This window comes from Amblyraja radiata, chromosome 6 (genome assembly GCF_010909765.2).
Source record: "Amblyraja radiata isolate CabotCenter1 chromosome 6, sAmbRad1.1.pri, whole genome shotgun sequence".
NCBI lineage: Eukaryota > Metazoa > Chordata > Chondrichthyes > Rajiformes > Rajidae > Amblyraja > Amblyraja radiata.
In genome coordinates, this window is record NC_045961.1 from 47,148,271 (window position 1) to 47,168,909 (window position 20,639).

General features: G+C 42.0%; 1 protein-coding gene across 2 annotated transcripts in view; it reads left to right on the plus strand.

Annotated features, from left to right (window-relative positions):
* Positions 1–20,639, plus strand: part of ddx10 (DEAD-box helicase 10) — a 171,714-nt gene that overhangs the window by 77,480 nt on the left and 73,595 nt on the right. For both annotated transcript variants that reach the window (XM_033022708.1, XM_033022709.1), the window contains exons 14-15: positions 11,455–11,577; positions 19,577–19,735. In XM_033022708.1, the coding sequence (XP_032878599.1) occupies positions 11,455–11,577; positions 19,577–19,735 (282 nt within the window). The remainder of the gene's footprint in view (positions 1–11,454; positions 11,578–19,576; positions 19,736–20,639) is intronic.

Here is a 20,639-nt window from a genome sequence, read left to right on the forward strand (position 1 = left end):
CGTGCGCCGTCCAAATTCAGTCGGCCCAGCTGATTGGTGAGTATGATGTCGGGATCGGCCCCGCACAACTCCAGACGGCTCTGCGGTTGGAAGTGGGACCGGCCATGCGAGGCCGTACGCCTCAAGCCACCACGTTTGGTCACGCTAGACGCATGCAATCGCATGCTGGTGGGACAGGCCCTTTAAACTCTTAGGAATAGAGGCCTGGTGTAATCAATCTCTCATGAATGCCAGATATGCCATTCCAAGAACCACACAGGTGGCCTGTTGCTGCACTCTCTGAAAGGAAGTATATAATATTTTTAGGAATGGAGACCAAAATGTGCACACTACTCCAGCTGTATTTTCATTGCCCGGTCCATCACAGGTATTAACCTCCCCACCATTGAAGGGATCTACAGGAGACATTGCCTCAAAAAGACCCACACCACCCATGGCCACACTCATCCTGCTGTTACCATTTGAACAAGGTACTGCGGATCATGACCTGCATGTTCAAGAACAGCTTTATCTTGAACATGCAGGTCAACCTGTAGAAACAAGGCACCGCAGATGCTGGTTTACCAAGGAAAGACACAAAATGCTAGAGCAGGTCAGACAACATCCCTGTAGAACATGGATAGGTGATGTTTCGCATAGGGATCTTTCTTCAGACTGAATCAGTATCTTTCCTCTTGTACTCAAAGCTTCTAGCATATCAGACCAAAATAGCATTTACCTTCTGCAATGCCTGCTGCACCTGCATTAACTTTCAGTGATTTGTGCACAAAAGCACTTGGACTGCTTGAACATCAATGCTTCTCAGTCTCTCACTATTTTGAAAAAAACTTTCCATTTATTTTTCTTCTACCTGAAAGGATAATTGATAGTTTTGCATATTGTATTGTACCTTAAACACCTTTGTTGCTCACTCAGGTGTCAGTATCATTCTGTAGCCTCATTGCATTCTCTTCCCTGCTCACCATCCTTCTTACTTTAATATCAACACTAAGATATATTAGGAATAAGCCGTTTGGCACCAAGCCTGATATGCCATTCAACAAAATCATGGCCATTCTGCTATCCCAGTATCATTATGAGACAGCGATCCATATTATGGACTCCTCAGCCAGGGAAAATATTTTCCTGTTTTTATACTTTCAAGCCCTGTTAGAATTTTGTGTGTTTTAATTAGGTTGCCTCTCATTCTTTTAATCTCAGGAGAATGTCTTGAATTTGTAAGATAGATCCATAATCTATTTCAAGAACAGATTATTTTGTCTCTGGCGCTGTGAGGCAGCAACTCCACCACTGTACCGCCCCTAAGCTTTGCTATTTTTTATAATATCTTGAAATTCATGCAACTTTTTATGGAATACTACAGTTTTCATTTTAGTTTTTTAAAGCTTTGTGTTTGAGTAGGTGATTCAGGACCAGAATATGTAAAATAGTCTGTATTTCATGTTGAATTTGGACTAGCTTATACATTCAGCGCTCGGACTAGATAAGAACTGTATACTAGAAGAAATTTTAATGGAAAGAATAAGAGTAATTAAATAAATCTTTCACTGGTGTGACACGCCAAATGGCTGCCTTCTATTCTGTATAGTTTTCTATTCAATAATTCATATCCTCCCCAGTTTTCCTTAAATTGTATCAGAAGCAATAATCATTTGCATTTAAATATTGGCCAGCATTACATTGAGGAAGTATCATACTGGATAAAATGATTTCCAATATATGGATGGATGATAAACAGAATTGCAAGACGATATAGAAATGAAACACAAATTGAGATTAATATTACTAACCAAACTAACAAGTTCAGTATATGTCTAAGAATGTTTACGCCATTCTTAAACATTTTAGTATATGTAAAGCTTGGTGTCAGTTACATAACAATTTTGTCATGAGACCAACAGAACCTTAGCTCCTTTGTACTGCTACATTGGTTTAACACAATACTCTAGACACTAGTAAGAAGTTTATTAGATGACTTACTAGGCTAAGTGGAGCCCGTTGAGTCCCAGTCACACGGGAGGCCTGGTCCCCCAACGCAACCCATTCCCCAACGCAATATTCCACCACTCACCCGTTCTCCCAATGCAACCCATTTCCCCAACGCAACATTCCACCACTCACCCATAGCCCCTAACTGCGCAGGCGCGGTTCATTTCCCCATATCCCCCAACACTTCCTCCCCCTCTTCATGTGTGGGAAGGAAGTTGGGTGTGTGGCGGTGGAAGGGGAGGGGGGGTGTGTGTGGGCTGGGAGGTGTAGGAGGAGGGGGGATGTGGGGGGGGGGGGTGTGTGGTGGGAGGGGGTGTGTGTGGTGGGGGGGTGTGTGGTGGGGGGAGGTGTTGTGGCGGGAGGGGAGGTGTTGTAACGGGAGGAGGGGTGTGTGCGTGCGGGGGATGTGTGGGCGGGGGAGTTGTGGGGGGAGGGGGGTGTGGACGGGGAGAATTGAGGGGGAGGGGAGAGTTGAGGGGGAGGGGGGAGTTGTAGGGGGCGGGAGGAGATGTGTGTGTGTGTAGGCGGGGGGGTTGTTGGGGGAATGGGGGAGGGGGGTGTATGGACGGGGGGGTTGTGGGGGAGGGGGGAGTGTGGGCTGGGGGGTTGTGGGGGGAGAGGGGGGTGTGTGGGCGGGGCTGAGACCGCTTCGAGACCTCCGCCGGCCATCCAGAGCATCCTTCGGCTCCAGTAAAGACACGATGGCGCAGGAATGGGCGGACCGTCCTGCGGAGTGAGAAGAGACTAATTCGTGTGGCGCTGACTGGCAGGAAAGGAGATCGATCTGCGCATGCGCGGTTTGTAAGATGATAGATAGATAGATAGAGAGCGAGGTAGAGATAGAGATAGATATACAGATAGACAGATATGCGAATCACTGCTGTAAATTTCAAGATTTAGGTGATTTATTATCAAAACTGGTACAGATTCTGTAGTTTGCTAATTTTGCAAATACTTTCTCCTTGTACGCTCATCTATTCTGCTGCAAATGGGATAAACAGTTTTTTGCAGTTCGGAGCTCAGAGCTTATTCGTTGTTGTGTTTAATAGCTGATGGCTATAGGGAAGTAGCTGTTCCTGAACCTGATTGTTACAGTTTTCAGGCTCCTGTTCTAATTGTTACTGAGGCACATCAGTGTTCTCTCTATCGAACCTTGCCTAGAACGCATTGAGCTCGTCAGAGAGTGATGCTTCGCTATCGTTTGATCTGCCTCCTGATTTCACGTTGTAGGGGGTGATGTCATTCAAGCTCTACCACAGTTGCCGAACATGTGAAATGTATTGCTGAAAATGTTATTTGTATTATGTATGTATTTTAAAGTAGCTGAACTGGCAGCCTGCTCTAAAATAACAAAATTCAGATAATATATTAGAATTAATAAATTTAAATTCTAAGGATATTTGAGTCTCATAAAGGAGCAAATGTTGCAACCTCTGCATTTGTAGTTCTTTTTAATATTGTCTTATTTTTGTTCAGCTTTCTTGTGCTCTGGTGAACATTTTAAGTAGAAGCATTTCTACATTTATGTACTAAAAATCATTGTAAATAATTACTGAAGTGATGACTCTTTGAAAATGCGCTTTTAAGGATGATATGCAGGGATCACAAGTTTTTTAAAAGTAATGTGAAAAATTCAAAGGTAGTCGAATTACTTTACCAGTAACATCAGGTGGTCAGATTGGAAATTTCAAATCTTAGGGTTATAAGTTCGTATATAACAATGATTTAGCTTTCTTCATCAGAAAATGGTTCCATTATAGCTATGAAATATGGGTGTTCAAGGTTTGCTTATCTTGAAATAGAATATACTCACGATATTCCTATTAACCTGAATGTTTGGCAATTAAAAAAAATCTATCAGTTTTACTCGGGCAGAAAATTTATGAAGCATTTCATGTTTAAGTGTTGTATTCACCAGACATCCTTGTTCATCTTTCTTTGGCAAGCCCAAACTGTATATGCGGAGGCGCAGATGACAGAAGTGGCGTTTGGATGAAAGCAACATTAAATTATCAAGGGCATCACTGACTGCTAGTGGTTTATGGTGCTTTGGAAAATAAATTCTGGTGTTATTCTTGAAGTAAACTTCAAGGATGGTTTTGATGCCCCCTGGTTTTACAGAGGGAACTCCAAATATGCATTTGGCAATTTACTTCAAAACATTTGGATAATGTAGCCACTGAAATTAAGAGGGAAGAGTGTAAAATTCTGATTGCGTGAAACAGATGCAAAATATTAAGGCACCTTGCATCTTTAAACCAACTTTCCTCGATAAAATATATCCAAACTTGTTACTGGAAGCAATAATGGAAGCTCTGACCATTATTTCCCAATCCCTTTTGTCTAAAGGCACTGTGTTGAAGTACAACTCGCCTGTTAATGTGGTGCTGTTAATTGAAAAATAGCAAAAGCGAGTTCTGGAAATTTCTGGCAAATTCCTAATATTAGGAAAATTATTAGACAAAAATACTGAAGCATTGCATAATTGCTTTATTTTTCCGGGTGTGAGCCAGCATAGAAACATAGAAACACAGAAAATAGGTGCAGGAGGAGGCCATTCGGTCCTTTGAGCCAGCACCGCCATTCATTGTGATCATGGCTGATCGTACCCTATCAATAATCCATGCCTGCCTTCTCCCCATATCCCTTGACTCCACAAGCCCCTAGAGCTCTATCTAACTCTCTCTTAAATCTGTCCAGTGACTTGGCCTTCACTGCCCTCTGTGGCAGGGAATTCCATAACTTCACAACTCTCTGGGTGAAAAAGTTTTTTCTCACCTCAGTCTTAAATGACCTCCCTTTTATTCTAAGACTGTGGCCCCTGGTTCTGGACTCGCCCAACATCGGGAACATTTTTCCTGCATCTAGCTTGTCCAGTCCTTTTATAATTTTATATGTTTCTATAAGATATCCCCTCATCCTTCTAAACTCCAGTGAATACAAGCCTAGTCTTTTCAATCTTTCCTCATATGACAGTCCCGCCATCCCAGGGATCAATCTCGTGAACCTACGCTGCACTGCCTCAATCACAAGGATGTCCTTCCTCAAATTAGGAGACCAAAACAGTACACAATACTCCAGATGTGGTCTTACCAGAGACCTATACAACTGCAGAAGAACTGCACAACAGCAATTATTATCTATTCTCTAAATGCCTGAGAAAATGGTACATCGCTCTTATGTTAAATTGAATAGCAGGATGCCTGTGTTTGTTCTTATTAAATAGTTCTTCGTGGCTGGTGAGGGCGATTGAGCAATGATAAAAGAAGGAAGTAGAAGTGAGAACATCTGGATAGTGGTATTCTTAGACACTAGCAGATATTATCCTACTTGGTTCTAGAAGTTGGAAGATTGAGAAATGCCTTTGAATTTGTAATACCAGTTAGACAACACGTGCATATTTTAGCTAGTGTACATAATTCAGTTGCAGTGAATTGATGTAGAAGGATGGAAATCTGACTGCTTTGTCTTGGATGGTATCAGCATCTTCAGTATTGCACTCACCTCGGCAATTAGAGAGAATTCCATCTAAGTCTGGACATGTGTGTTCCAGCTGAAAGATTTTGCAGGTATCAGGATATTAGTTGCTTGCTGTGGGATATCTCATCTCTGACCTGCTCTTGTGGCCACAATATTTACTTGACTGATCCAATCGATATTCTGGTCACGATGCTGACTGTGGGGACTAAATTACAGTCATACAGTTGTACAGCATAGAAATAGACCCTTCGGCCCATCATGTCCATGCCAATCATCTTGTACCCACCAAGAAACAAGAAACTGCAGATGCTGTTTTACACAAAAGGACACAAATTGCTGGATTAATTCACCAGGTCAGCCAGCATCTCTGGAGAACATGGATAGGTGATGTTTTGGGTTCGAACCCTTCACGCTGATGAAGGGTCAGCTTGAAGAAGGGTCCTGACTCAAATGTCACCTATCCATGTTGCCCAAATATGCTGCTTGATCCACTTACTCAATCACTTTGTACCTGCATGCACTATGTCTATGTATTTACTCTTTTTTCTCTCTTTTAATTTTGATGAAGGGAAACGTTAGCTGCTTATACTTTCCGTCAATGCTTGACTAATGAGCTGCAGGTGGTTGGGCATTGAATACTGCCCTGAGGAAGCCTTGCAACAATATCTTGGGCTCATTAGTTGATCTCTAGCATCTACAGCTGAGATATGATTTTGAACCATTTGGACATTAAAATGCACATACAACATTATATTTTGAAAATCAGGTTTGCAGGGGGTGTCAAGCATAGCCAGATTCCTTTATTTTGATATAAAATGCTTATTTAAAAATACATTTTACAGCTTGATTTGTGCATTGTAGGTGCTTTATGAACAGCCATAAATATATTTAAAACCGTACTTTATATAATTTGTCGCAGAGAAATGACCTCATTATATCTCAGTCGATATTTTCTGTTTTCTTTTATTTCTTCTGTTAATCTGTTTTGTTTTTAATTTTTCAATGGGTTGAGTTTTGCATTGTGAATAGCGGGATGCCTACGTTTGTTCATTTTACTGAGTAAATTGAATAGCAGTTTCCATAATCCACATGTGCCCTATACACTGCAGGAATCAAAAGTTGTTTAATTTCCTTCCACATGAACTCTGCAATGCATATATATCACTAGAAAACATGGTATTAGAGAACACAAAATGTGATAGATCTCCATTATTTATTTGTTAATCACGATAGAAAAGGGTCATGTTGGTAAATTCGGATTTATGTGATTTTTGAAGCGATGATATATCGTCACAGTCTATCCAAATCTGTGGATTAATTTGGTACGTGTGTAATCATACTCCTTTTATTATTGGAGTAATTAAAATGTATATTCTCTCCCTCTCACTTTCTCCATCCTATTGCCTGATTGGTCAGAGAGGCTGCATCACTGTAGATAAGGGCAGATTGAATTAGTTCCTACAATTTTTTTTTTTTAATGTCACTGCCTTTTCTCATTTATTTGTTCTTGGATTTTAGTTTAGTTTAGAGATACAGCACGGAAACAGGCCCTTTGGCCCACCAGGTCCACGCCGACCAGCGATCCTCGCCGACCAACAATCCTCGCACATTAACACTATCCTACACCCACTAGGGACAATTTTTACATTTACCAAGCCAAATAACCTACAAACATGTACGTGTTTAGAATGTGGGAGGAAACCGAAGAGCTCTGAGAAAACCCACGGGGAGAACTTTCTGTACAAACTCCGTACAGACAGCACCCGTAATAGGGAACGAACCCGGGTCTCCGGCGCTGCATTCGCAGTAAGGCTGCAACTCTACCGCTGCGCCGCCGTGACTTAGTTTGGAACTGTCTTTCCCAGATTTATTATCTGGAAAATTGTTCTACTGTGTCTGTGACTGCAAATAAAATGATGCACGTCATATTTCTTGCTCCTTGATAGCTGAAAATGGACACTTCAAGGTTTGAACCGCTTTTCTGTTTGCCTCTTTTTTTTATTCCTCATGTGAAGCGGGAGTGAAATTAAATCCATCTGGTACTGTTAAACATGCCATTCCTTTTGACTATTTATACAAAGTACTGGTGTGCATTTGCTCTTGTTTTTAAATGTCCTGGCCTGTTGTCTGTGCCGCTCTAAATTGCCTGGTCTCATTTAACAGATAACAAACTGTCTTTCTCATCTGAAGTAATTACAAATCCTGTATATATTTGATGTTCCTCAGTTAATGTTGTATTCGATTCTACTTTTCATTGGAGACCTTAACAGTTGTAGCCACAAACGTTTTTTGTTTGTTGATATTTGTCTGTTTGAAGGTGATATTTCCAATTTAAAGCTAGATTAAACTACTTATTGGTTGGAGTACTTGAAATTATTTTGGATCTTGATATTATGGTAGTGATACCAGAGGCCGAATATCTATCTCATAACAGCTGCTGAACAATAATATTTGAGCTTTTTTATTTCAGAATGTAGGCAGGTTTTATTACTTGAAATAAAATGAGTTGAGGATTTTTCTAGCTCAGTGCTGATGAAACATGAACAGAAAATTGAATATAACATGCAGATGAGGTTATCGGATACAGAGCAGAATAGTGTTAATGTTTCAGGTCAGTCAGCATTCACTGAGGAAAGGCATATTCAATCAGGAATTCTACTCCCACAGTGATATGTGCACTTTTTATATTATGACGGATACATTTTTTTAAAAAGTAGTAGTGATTGGGAGGTGCATTGCAATGATTTGTCCATTTTTGTGTTGGCAAATATACCAAACATTTTCATGAAGTCATTGAGAGATGTGTCGGGCCCTTTGGCCCACAGAGGGTACTGACCAATGTCCACCTGTACACACTAATCACTGTAATTAGTTGTACTATTGTGCTGTACGTTCATGCAGAGATGTATTTCACAAATGCTTGCAGGGTCAAATAAGTTTAACTGAGTTTGTTTCTTCCATATATTATGTAGCATCACTGGAATGGAAGCTTGTCCTTAAACTGAGTTGGCTACTTCAGATAGTGTATTGACATAGATACCAGATTTATTTTATTAACTAGTTGAATTCAAGTAGTCCCAGTCTCTGGATTGCTAGTGTAAAAATACAATTATAAGGCCACTGTATTATCAGCAACATTATTATTGACTTTCAGACAAAGCATCGGGGCAGCACAGTGGCTCAACTGGCAGAGCTGCTGCCTCACAGTGCAGGGGACCCGGGTTCGATCCTGACCTCAGGTGCTGTCTGTGGGGAGTTTGCATGTTCTTCCCATGACCATGTAGGTTTCCTTCCACTTGCCAAAGATGTGTGGGTTTGCAGGTTAATTGGCCTCTGTAAATTGCCCCTAGTGTGTAGGGAGTGGATGTGAAAGTGGGACAACGTAGATCATCTCCCTCATAATGTAGGATAAGTGTGGCCATGGTGGAGCAGCGATAGAGTTGCTGCCTAACAGCGCTGGAGACCAGGGGTCGATCCCGACTACGGAATCTATCTGTACGGAGTTTGTACATTCTCCCCGTGACCGCGTAGGTTTTCTCCGAGATCTTCGGTTTCCTCCCACATTCCAGACGTACAGATGTGTAGGTTAATTGGCTTGGTGTATGTGTAAATTGTCCCTCGTGTGTGTAAGATAATGTTAATGTGTGGGGGACGGTGCGGACTCGGTGGGTCGAAGGGCATGTTTCCGTGCTGCATCTCTAAACTAAACTAGTATGAATGCGTGATCGATAGTTCTGGTGGACCCAGTGGGCCAAAGGGCCTGTTTCTGTGCTCTATCTCTAAACTAAAAAACTGTGTTTTGCCAATATGGGATTGATCTTAAAAAAAACTATTCACATTAGTTGATCTTACTAACCATACATGCGTGAATCCAGGAATACTTCTGTTCAACAGATAGCCAGCAGTCATGCATTTTAGAAACATCTTAAAATATAAATTATATACTAAAGTTGTTTTATTTGTATGAATGTCTTTAATACATCGACTTAAGAGTTGCAAGCTGCATATGTACCTGCAACATAACAATTAAATTCTTATTTGTTGCCGCTTTGAGCCCTTGAATGCAATAACACACAAATCAATAATCAGTCGCATAATATATTAATAATCAGTAATATGAGGTAACCAGATCATAATAGTGCAAAACCGAAGCACGTAATGCATTCAGAACTAATATTTTTGTTGCTGAGGTGGGTTGTGTGGTGTTCAAGAGCCTGATGGTTGTCATGAAAAAGCTTTTCTTGAACCCAAAGTCACGGTTCACAAGCTCCTGCACTTTTACCCCAATGATAATAGTTAGATGAGACGATGGCCATGGTGGTGCGGGTCTTTGAGATTTAGCTACATTTTTGAGGCAGTGCCTCTTATAGATCCTTTCGCTATTGAGGTCACCAATAAAAATGCTAGGTTTAAGAGATATTAATGGTGTGACTAAATTTGAGCGCTGGAAATTTCATTACCCAGTATTTCATCAAAATAGTTGTTTATTTATGAGGGCATGTTGGCATGCCTGTACAGGTTTTGTATCATTAACAATACCACAGTTAAGGCCAGGTCTAAGCTTTCCAATTTACCTTATTTCCCGGCAATGAAGACGCTTTTTTACCCAAAAATAAGGCACGAAAATGTACCTGCGTCTTGGAGGCCGAAGGTTCGGTTGTTTGCCAAGAAAGATAGACTTGGCTACCCTCAGTACAGCAACATCAATAACTATGTTGCTGTTCTGAGGGATAGCCAAGTCTATCCCTCAATGCTGGCAGCTGATGGGAAGCGGCTATAAAAGGAGAGCGCTGCTGGGGGGGGGGAGTTCCTTTCACAGCATGTGGGGAGTCTGACCCGGGTCAGCATGGCCTGGGTCAGCACGGCCTAGGCTGCACAAATTGGCTGGGCCGCCAGGAGTAAAGTTGCGGGGAGGGCAGGAGCGTTGAGAAGGATTGGGTCGGGGATCATGCCAGCAATTCACTCACTCACCACTGCCGCGGCGCTCCTGGTGCGGAGCCACCGCATTGTGGCCGGGGAGGGAAGTAGCTCGAGTGACTGCGAGCGGCCACTACCTCAGCATTTTCTGTCGGCCGCCCGCCAGCCAGCCACGGTATCCTTCGGCATAGGTGCAACCAGTAGAGGTGGTGGTTGGTGGGTAGCTACTGGGAGGAAGGTTGGCTCTCCCCCTCTCCCCCTCCCCTCCCCTCCCTCCCTCCCTCCCTCCCTCCCTCCCTCCCTCCCTCCTCCCTCCCTCCCTCCCTCCCTCCCTCCCTCCCTCCCTCCCTCCCTCCCTCCCTCCCTCCCTCCCTCCCTCCCTCCCTCCCTCCCTCTCCCCCTCCCCCTCCCCCCCCCCTCCCCCCCTCCCCCTCCCCCTCCCCCTCCCCCTCCCCCTCCCCCTCCCCCTCCCTCTCCCCCTCCCCCTCCCCCTCCCCCTCCCCCCTCCCCCCTCTCCCCTCCACCCCTCCTCTCTCCCGCCTCTCCCCTCCCCCCCCCCCCCTCCCCCCTCCCTCCTCCCCCTCCCCCCCCCCCTCCCCTCTCCCCCCCCCCCCCCTCCCCCTCCCCCCCCCCCCCCCCCCTCCCCCCGCCCCCCCCCCCCCTCCCCCCCCCCCCCTCCCCCCTCCCCCCTCCCCCCTCGCCCCTCGCCCCTCCCCCCACGGCCCTCCCCCCGCTCCCCTCTCCCCTCTCCCCTCTCCCCTCCCCCCTCTCCCCTCTCCCCTCTCTCCTCTCCCCTCCCCCTCCCCCCTCTCTCCCCCTCCCTCTCCCGCAGGCGATATTGCCGGCTCCTGGACTAAACCAAACCCTTCATCCCTCTCCCTCCATCCTTTTCTCAAAATTTAGCTACTTAAATTGGGGGTGCGTCTTCATTGCCGGGAAATAAGGTAGATCATTGGATGTGATTCAATCTGCTTCATTTCCCTCATGGAAGTACTCTGGTGAGTGCATTGATGTGTAATTTGCCGGTCAGATTTAAACTAAGATGGTTATCACCTTTTTGTTTCATAGGTACCTGAAATAGAAAAATTGAAGAAAACGACAACAAAACAAACAAAAGTCAAAGAAGCAAAAAAAGTCTTGAAGAAAAAATTTCAAGTGAATACAAAAATCACTTTTGATGAAGAAGGGGAGGTGAGTTTCAGTTTTATACATAAAAATAGTGAGAACTAGAAGCCGAAGGTAGGCATGTGTCTCCTTGTGCAAAAAGTTGCAAACACTGACCAGTCCATCATCAGCTCTGACCTCCCTACCATCGAGGGGATCTATCGCAGTCGCTGCCTCAAAAAGGCTGCCTGCATCATCAAGGACACACCATCCTGGCCACACACTCATCTCTCCACTGCCATCAGGTAGAAGGTACAGGAGCCTGAAATCTGCAACATCCGGGTTCAGGAACAGCTGCTTCCCCACAGCTATCAGACTATTAAACACAACTTCAAACAAACTCTGAACTGTAACACCCTAGTGCACTTTATCTGTTTATTTATGTATGTGTGTATATATATATATATATTCTATGGTATATGGACACACTGATCTGATCTGTATTTATGCCTACAATATTCTGTTGTGCTGCAGCAAGCAAGAATTTAATTGTCCTATCTGACAATAAACTCTTGAAAAATGTAAAAAAGATTATTTTAAGATTTAGAGATACAGTGCGGAAACGGGCCCTTTGGCCCACCGAGTCCGCACCGATCTGCGATCGCCACACATCAATACTATCCTCCACACATTAGGGACAATTTACACACACACCAAGCCAATTAACCTACATATCTGTACATCATTGGAGTGTGGGAGAAACCGGAGTTCTTGGAGAAAACTCACGGGGCGAACGTACAAACTCCGTACAGACAACACTTATAGTCGGGATCGAACCCGGGTCTCCAGCCCTGCAAGCGCTGTAAGGTAGAATTGCTGCCTTAGTTGCTGGCAAAGTTGCTTGTTCTGACATTTGGTAAAATCATGACTGATACTTGTGCATGACTTTCCTGAACGTCATATTTCCTTTAATTTTGTTTAATATCCAGAAAGCTTCTAATTTTTTTTCTCAATATATTATGCAACCAAATCTCCACAGATTTCCAAAGAGACACAAGCCAATTGAGTGACAAATTGCATGTTGCCTCATTTCTGAATGGCAACTCTTTATTTTGAGATTGTGTCTCCTAGTTTTAGACATGCCAACCAGGCCAAGCATCAACCCTGTATCTACCCTGATTTGATGTGCTTGCCTCCATAGGCCGAGTATCGAGTATATGTGTTAGGATGTCATGTTGCACCTGTATAAAACATTGATTAGGCTACATTTGGAGTATTTTGCATGGTTCAGCTCACTACAGGAAGGATGTGATCGCAACAGAGAAAGACATGCAACAAGATGTTGCAGAGAATGGAAGGGAATAACTATGTGGATTGGATCAGCTGGGTATATTCTTAGTGGAACATAAGGCGCCAAGGAGTGCATTTATGGATGTTTATAAAATTCTGAAAGGAATGGATAGGATAGATTTTTTTCCCAGTGCAGGTGAATCTAGAACTAGAGCTTACGTGTTTAATGACAAGGGTGAAATTTAAAGGTGATCTGTGGAGAGGCTTTTTCAGTCGTGGATATCTGTAATATCTGTTTGTGGAGGTGTTAGTGTTAAACACAATGACAATATTTAAAATGCATTTGGACAGGTACTTGGATTGGAAAGCTATAAAGGGAAACAGGCCTAATGCAGGCAAACTGTATTAGTGTAGACAGTTATCAAGGTGGGTATGGAGACGGTGGGCATAAAGGGCCCATTTCTATCCTGTGCAATTCTGTGATTCTAAACTTGAAAGATTGGGTTCAGTCTGCTTAATCTCCAAATTCCTTCTACCCCCAGGAGTAATTTTGGTAAATCTTTGTTTCCCTCCCCCTATCATGGGAACATCGCTGATAAGCAAAGCCAAGATAAGGACTGTGGAGAGAAAAAAAATCTTAATTCAGTAAATCAAATGCAGAAGATAAAAAATATCAGTTGGGTACAGTTAAGAAACAGAATAATGCAGAAAGCATGTGTGCGCCTTCAATAGTCGTGGAAATGAAGTGTGCAGAATAAAATCTGGAAATGATAGGTGCATTTAACAAGGGTAATCCAATAATCATGAAACTAAATATAGATTGGGCTAACCAAATTAACAGAAATAGTTAATATTAATAATAATCTGAAGAAGGATCTCGACCTGATACGTCACCCATTCCTTCTCTCCAGAGATACTGCCTGTCCCTCTGAGTTACTCTGGCATTTTGTGTCGAACAGAAATAGTGTCAGATTCAATGAATGCAGAAAGGGTGCGTTTTTGGACCAGTTTGTTAATGGACCAGCAAGGAAATACACTATTTTAGATCTGTGCAATGAGAAAGCATTAATTGAGGGTAGACAAAAATGCTGAAGAATCTCAGCTGGTGAGGCAGCATCTATGGAGCGAAGGAATAGCTGACACTTTGGGTCGAGACCCTTCTTCAGGCTGATGTGGGGGTGGGCGAGGGGCGGGAAGAAGAAAGGAAGAGGCGGAGACAGTGAGCTGTAGGAGAGCTGGGAAGGGGAGGGGAAGTAGGGAGACAGCAAGAACTACCTGAAATTGGAGAAGTCAATGTGTAAACTACCCAAGCGAAATATGAGGTTCTGCTCCTCCAATTTGCGGTGGGACTCACTCTGGCCATGGAGGAGACCCAGGACAGAAAGGTCGGATATGGAATGGGAGAGGGAGTTGCAGTGCTGAGCCACCGGGAGATCGGGTTGTTTAACGCGGACTGTGCGGAGGTAATCAATGCTAATCAATAAATGAATGTGTTTAAATAGCGATTTAAGTAATTAATTTCAAATCTAAATAGTTTTTTTGTTCCATTTACTTTTCAGTCACACTATTTAGCTCTTTTTGAACATCTACTTTTCAAATTGTTCAGAATTCTTGCTTCTGCAAAATGGTGAATCATTGTTGCACTCCCTCTATCGCAAGTGTATCTATCATTTGATAGAAAGACCAAACGTATACAAATCTACAACTCAAATCCTCTCGCTTTGTAAGCCAATATACCATTTGCCCTCCTACTTGCTTGCTATACTTTCAAGTTAACTTTGTGGTTTGTAGCACGAACAACCAGGAGCCCCTCAACACCAATACTAGCAATGTTACAACATTTGGGGATTTAAAAAATCAAGTCTGCAATTTATACCACCAGATAAAGCATAAAAATAAGTTTAATTTGACACCTAATTCACTTTCATATCTTCAGTATTAAAAAAGTTATGGCCACTTTCATACACGGAGATTTGCATCTTGTTCCCCATTGCTTTTTCATTCTTAACACCAAAGCTGTGATCGAGGACAGTCAAAAGCCCATAACATTCTTAAAAATTAAGAGAACTGAATGAAATTTTCTGTTATTATAGATTGAAGCATTCTGAAACAAATATAAAGCCTTACTTGGATGACATGAAATTAGAGCATATAATTAGTTAATTACCTAATTGACCGTTGTGACGGAAATAGTAATAAACACCATGAAAATTCAAAAATGTGAAATTCTCAAGATCAGAACTTTAATATTATTGTATTATATGCTGTAAGTCCGTAACAGATAGGTAAATAAATTACAATTTCTAGCAATAGACCAAGTCTTTATGGAGAAGATCAGTTGCTAGCTGGTACATTGGCATATCATAATAAGTAGCATCATCATACTCCTCAGATTTTAACCAATAAGCAACTCTGTACACCTTGGTTTTCCTCAATTTTTCAATTTTGGCATTGTAAACTACAAGTTTTTGCTCTTCAAACCATGCATGACATGCCTTTCTGCCCACTACTTTCCCATTAAGAATCTCCTGTAGATTCCATTTCTTAAGAAAAGGATTAAAAAAAAAATTTGCCTAAGTATCCAAATAACAAACTAATCCCATTCACATGAGAATTCACAATATAACATGATTTTTAAATCTCACTGTCATGAATTTATATCCCAGGTGGAAGGAATGTAATGTTTAATTCCCATAAATTAATCTAGAAACATCCACTCAATATAATCAAAATTATTATTTTTTTGCACAAAACATGGGACTAAAACCGATATTTAGTATAATAATATTGACTACGGATAGACAATAACACAAAATATAGACGATTTAGATGCTCTTATGACATGATTGTCCAAAAAAAAGAGCATTTAAATCATCTTGCGACTGGGTTTTTCTGGAACGCGATCGATTGGAACGTTGCATTCACGGTGAAAAACACTGCCGGTTCGTATGGGGCCCAAATCACATTTTCGCAACGTAAAATTAGATTAAAGCCATCCCAAGAAGCAAGTTTATATGTAAAATAAATGACTTACCCTATGTTTTATCCCGTTCTTGCAATCCGTCACATTGTAGGCGTTGAGGGTGTTAGAAGTCCCATTTTATTTTAATCTAATTATTAAATTGCATCGCAATTTAAAAAAAAATTGCGGAAGTCCGATCGATTATTCTTCAGCAGCTAGCAGCCCGAGAAAATCCGCCTCCGACAGGCAGTAGAAAACTGGATTTTAATCCCGCTCTCCCCCCCCCATCCCCCTTTCAAAGCCAGTGGCAGAAGGTAAGTTTTGTAACATCGCTACCAATAGTGTTCAATCTCTCGCCAAAATGCTTTTCTGGTTTTTCCTTTAAAGTGAATGATGGTACATTTTTATCACTTTGCATTCCATTTATCATGTCCTCACTCTCTACTGTTTTTTATGTGGGATTTGCAGTTGGTGATTCCAGATAGCAGACTCGGTCCAGTATAATTCAGCCCTTCATGTAAATGCAAGTTTTTGTTGGTTTGTATTGCGAGCCTTCGTCAGAGACTCATCATTTCCTGTGATGCATTTGTAACTTTTTAACATGAGCATAATTCTCATTCACTCCATTCTCTGAATTTGAACGCATCTATCGTAGTCTATGTCCCATTGTAAACAATTCCTTGTACCTCTTGATTTTGTGTTAATTGTAAGGTTGGATATATCCAATTCTGTTCCTTCATCAAAATCATCTTTACAGATGTGAATAACTAAAGCTCAAGAACAGATCCCCGAAGGGCAGTTTTTAAATACTGCCAATCAGCTTTTGTTCCCTTTATTAATAATTTTGCGTGTGCATCTTTCATGAGGTTATTGCCAGTTATGCTACTTGTTTCATTATCAAGTTGTTATTGATGTGAAGATATCCCACAGAGACATGAATAAGTTAATTACAAACATTATATTTATAACTAGAAGCTATAAAGTCAAAGCAGATTGAGCTATTAGATAAACCTAGGGAGCGGTGAGGGAGGGATTGGGGGAGGGGAGGAGGAGAGGGGAAAGATCCTGGGGAGGTGAGGAGGGAGGCTGGGGGGATTGAGGGAGAGGAAGGGGTAGGGAGGGAGTGGGGGAGATGAGGAGAGTGGGGAGGAGGGGGAATAGAGGGAGAGGAGGGGGGGAGTGGGGAATAGAGGGAGAGGAGGGGGAGTGGGGAATAGAGGGAGAGGAGGGCAGTGGGTGGGTCAGGAGGGATAGTGGGGGGATAGGGGAGGTGAGGATAGAGGGACAGGAGGGGGTAGGGAGGGGAGAGGAGTTATGGATGGAGGGAGGGAGTGACTGAGTGTAGGGGAAAGGAGATGGAGGGAGAGGTGAGGGGGGGATTGGGGAGGGGAGGAGGAGAGGGGCAAGAAGATGGAGGGTGAAGAGGAGGTGGAGGGAGTGCGGGGGGATGAGGGGAAATGAGCCGTGCTTGCACAGTTGGGGGCTATGTGTGAGTGGTGTAATATTACGTTGGGGGGACGGGTTGGATTGGGTGAACGGGTGAGTGGTGGAATATTGCATTGGGGAACGTGTTGCGTTGGGGGACCAGGCCTCCCGTGTGACAGGGACCCAACGGGTCCCACTTAGTCTAGTGATTACTAAAGATCAGATCCAAATAGTGTGCATCCAACTTTGGTGCCAGATTATTTGGTTTATTCCTGGGACAACTTTTTGAGGTATCTGGTGATGAGAAATTCTCGATCCATAAAAATGAAGTATCACGAGTGCAGAAAGATAGAAACATCATCACGTTTGGACAGGAACCAGGATACAATAGGTTTGGAGGAATGTGGGCCAAACCCAGGCAAGGTGGGACTAGTTTAAGATGGGTCAAGTTGGTCAGCATGGCCAAGTTGAGCTGAAGGGCCTGTTTTGACGCTGTATGACTCTCTGACTTGTTCTATTTATCAGTGGTATGGTCACATCATAATTACACTTGTGATATAAATTTGACTAAATTTGGAAAATAATGGATACTTAACCGTTCATAAAGATTTTTCAACTGGAGAAAATAATAATGCATGGCTAACTGAGATAGATCAAAAAGAGAAATCACTTGCTTTCAGTATCAGAACATTTTAACAGGAGGGAAAGGTGAATGGATTGTGAGAAAGAAAATGAAGGTGTCGTAGGAAAGGAATACAAGGAGGCTTGATACCATGCCAGAGCCAGTCTCCTTTTTGGACTTCATATTATTACTTGGGATCAGGAAAAACTTGCTCCCACTGCAGTTCTATGGGTTTTGATAAGGCCAGTATGGGAACCAGAGATTCTGCAACAGTTGGCACAAAGGCACTTGACAGGAAGAGTGGGTCAATTTAGAGGTTCCATTGTTTATATTGCGTTTCACATTGTCCTGAAGAAGAACCTCGACACATCAGTGCTGTACCAAATACTTTAGCTATATTTTGAGCACTGATAGTCCAAGGATCATCATGAGCCAGGGATGGTACAAAGCTTTGAGAATGTTCTTGAATAATTTCTGCTGTCATTTTGGTAACTAGTTAACCGAATGAAGCATGGAGTAGAGTAGCCTACCCATTGGATGCACTGGTTTTGGAGAATTTTGTGGAATAGAAATTAGTGATAACAGTCCTGAGTGGTGAGATGATCCATACTTTTAGAGATACACTGGAGGGTAGGGATCTCTCTTGCTTAGTAGACAGCGCTTGGTTTGTGGTCCTGATCTTCAGGAGTTCTCTTTCACAGACATCAAAAGGATGTTCTGGCGCACTGAAGGCAATGATGAATTTTATCTTAATTTTTCCAAACCTTGTGGTGCCAGGGTTAAGAACATCTCCAAGGGACTGGAGAGGAAACTGGAGGACAAAGATCCAGTTGTCCTGGTCAATGCAAGAATTGATGCCACAGATAGAAAACAGAGGAGGAGGCTCTGCTGAAGAAATATGAGCAGGAGTAGGAGAAATTAATTTTAATTCATGGGTCACTGGAACCAATATTATAAAAAAAGTGAGTTGGATAGCCAAGGCCTTGGGGAAGATTTCATGGGTGAGAGGAGGAATGTTTGGTGATTGTGTGTTTTGGTGAGAGAAATTTAAAAAAGGTCTAAAAATGTGATGGTGTTTGGCCAGAAATTTGGTAATGATAACCCGAATCTTTCAAGAATGGACAATGCGTTGTAAGCGTTTACCTCCAATTCAAATCAGAGCTGGGAACATGGTAAAAATCCAAAAATGATAACTCCAGTCCTAAATGCACAACATTCATAACAATATAAATGAATTACTGACGCAAATTGAAGTAAATAACTGCTGACTAATATCATTGCAGGGACGTGGTTGAAAAGTGACCAAGACTGGGAAAGATATTGGAAGATAATTAATGTGTAGAAAGGATGGGTGAAAGGGAAAGGAATGCAGATAAATATATTAAAGGATGGGGTATAGGCCATTGAGAGGATGGAATTTAGTTTGGAAAAGATTAGTCCAAGTTAATATTGTCCATTCGCATTCTGTAACAGAAGAAATTTATATTGGGGAAGTGGCTGTGAAATTAAACAAATAGTTTGTGTCTGTCTTCAGTGTCTTCTTGTGTCTATGCTATTTAAATCCCGGAAATAACAGAGCCATTACTGGACCTTATTTTGTGAAATGTAGCCAGTCCAGTGGGGGGAGTATCATGTACAGCATATATGATTTTAATGTTCAAGATGTTTTTATAAATAAATATTTTGGAAGTCATTCATTAGCATGCATTTGAAAAATTGTTAAAGATCAGTCAACATTAGTCTGTTATTCAGATCGTTAACAGTTCACCTTTTTATTTGTACCGTAGATGGTTCAGCAGTGGCCACCCGTGCAAAAAAGTCAAGTGGACAATGATGCAGCTGATGACACAGGAGGAATAAATATGGAGAAAGCAAAAGAGAGGCTACGTAAAGAGGATAAGCATGACAAGGAAGAATACAGACAAAAAATAAAAGAAAAACATAGGGTAAGTGGAAATCTGTAATGTGAGAAATTCTGCAGTTTTTTTAATGTTGAGGGTAGAATAAATGGTGGAGAGCTGGACTTTATATCAACCCTCATGGTTGAGAAATAAGTTTTCTTGCTTCCACATGCTCTCCTCTGGAGGTTTGTCAAAATCAAGCATTCCACCTGTTCAGTTACCACTACTTTTCCCATTCCTTCAAACCAGACATTCAAACCATCAAACCTCATCAACTTATCCATAAGATTTGTTGCACCCCGGCGCTTACTCTGATTCTGTGTTTAACTTTTCAGATAATTTGTAAAGTAAGGGTTATGACTCCTTAATCACCTCTGAACAGATGAAAGATTAAAGGACAGGTACCTTGAATGACATTGAGCACCTAGCGTTTAGTATAACACTTGCAACATTCAGCAATTGAAAAATAATACTTTTGAAAATTATTTTTCTTGTATTAATTTCATGCTTTTTTTAATTGGAAAGGACAGCATTGATCAGCTGTTCACCGTTGAGTTGAATACCAATAGAAATAACATCCTGATATTAACACTCCTAATTAACACTCCTATTAACATTCCTAATGCCCCCTGCCTACACCCATCCACACGAAAATGAGCAATTATTATTGGATGCAATGTCTTTGCAAACTGTGAAAAATGCAATATATCCATTTATTATAAAAATAGATAATATTTTGTGATGAATTTAATATATTGGTTCACCTACAGACCAAATGTGGATTAATTTAGGAAAGATAAACTTTATGATTACTTTACAGGTCCAGTAGATTCAGTGATAATAGACAATAGGTGCAGGAGTAGGCCATTCAACCCTGCGATCCAGCATCGCCATTCAATGTGATCATGGTTGATCATCCACAATCAGTACCTCGTTCTTGCCTTCTCCC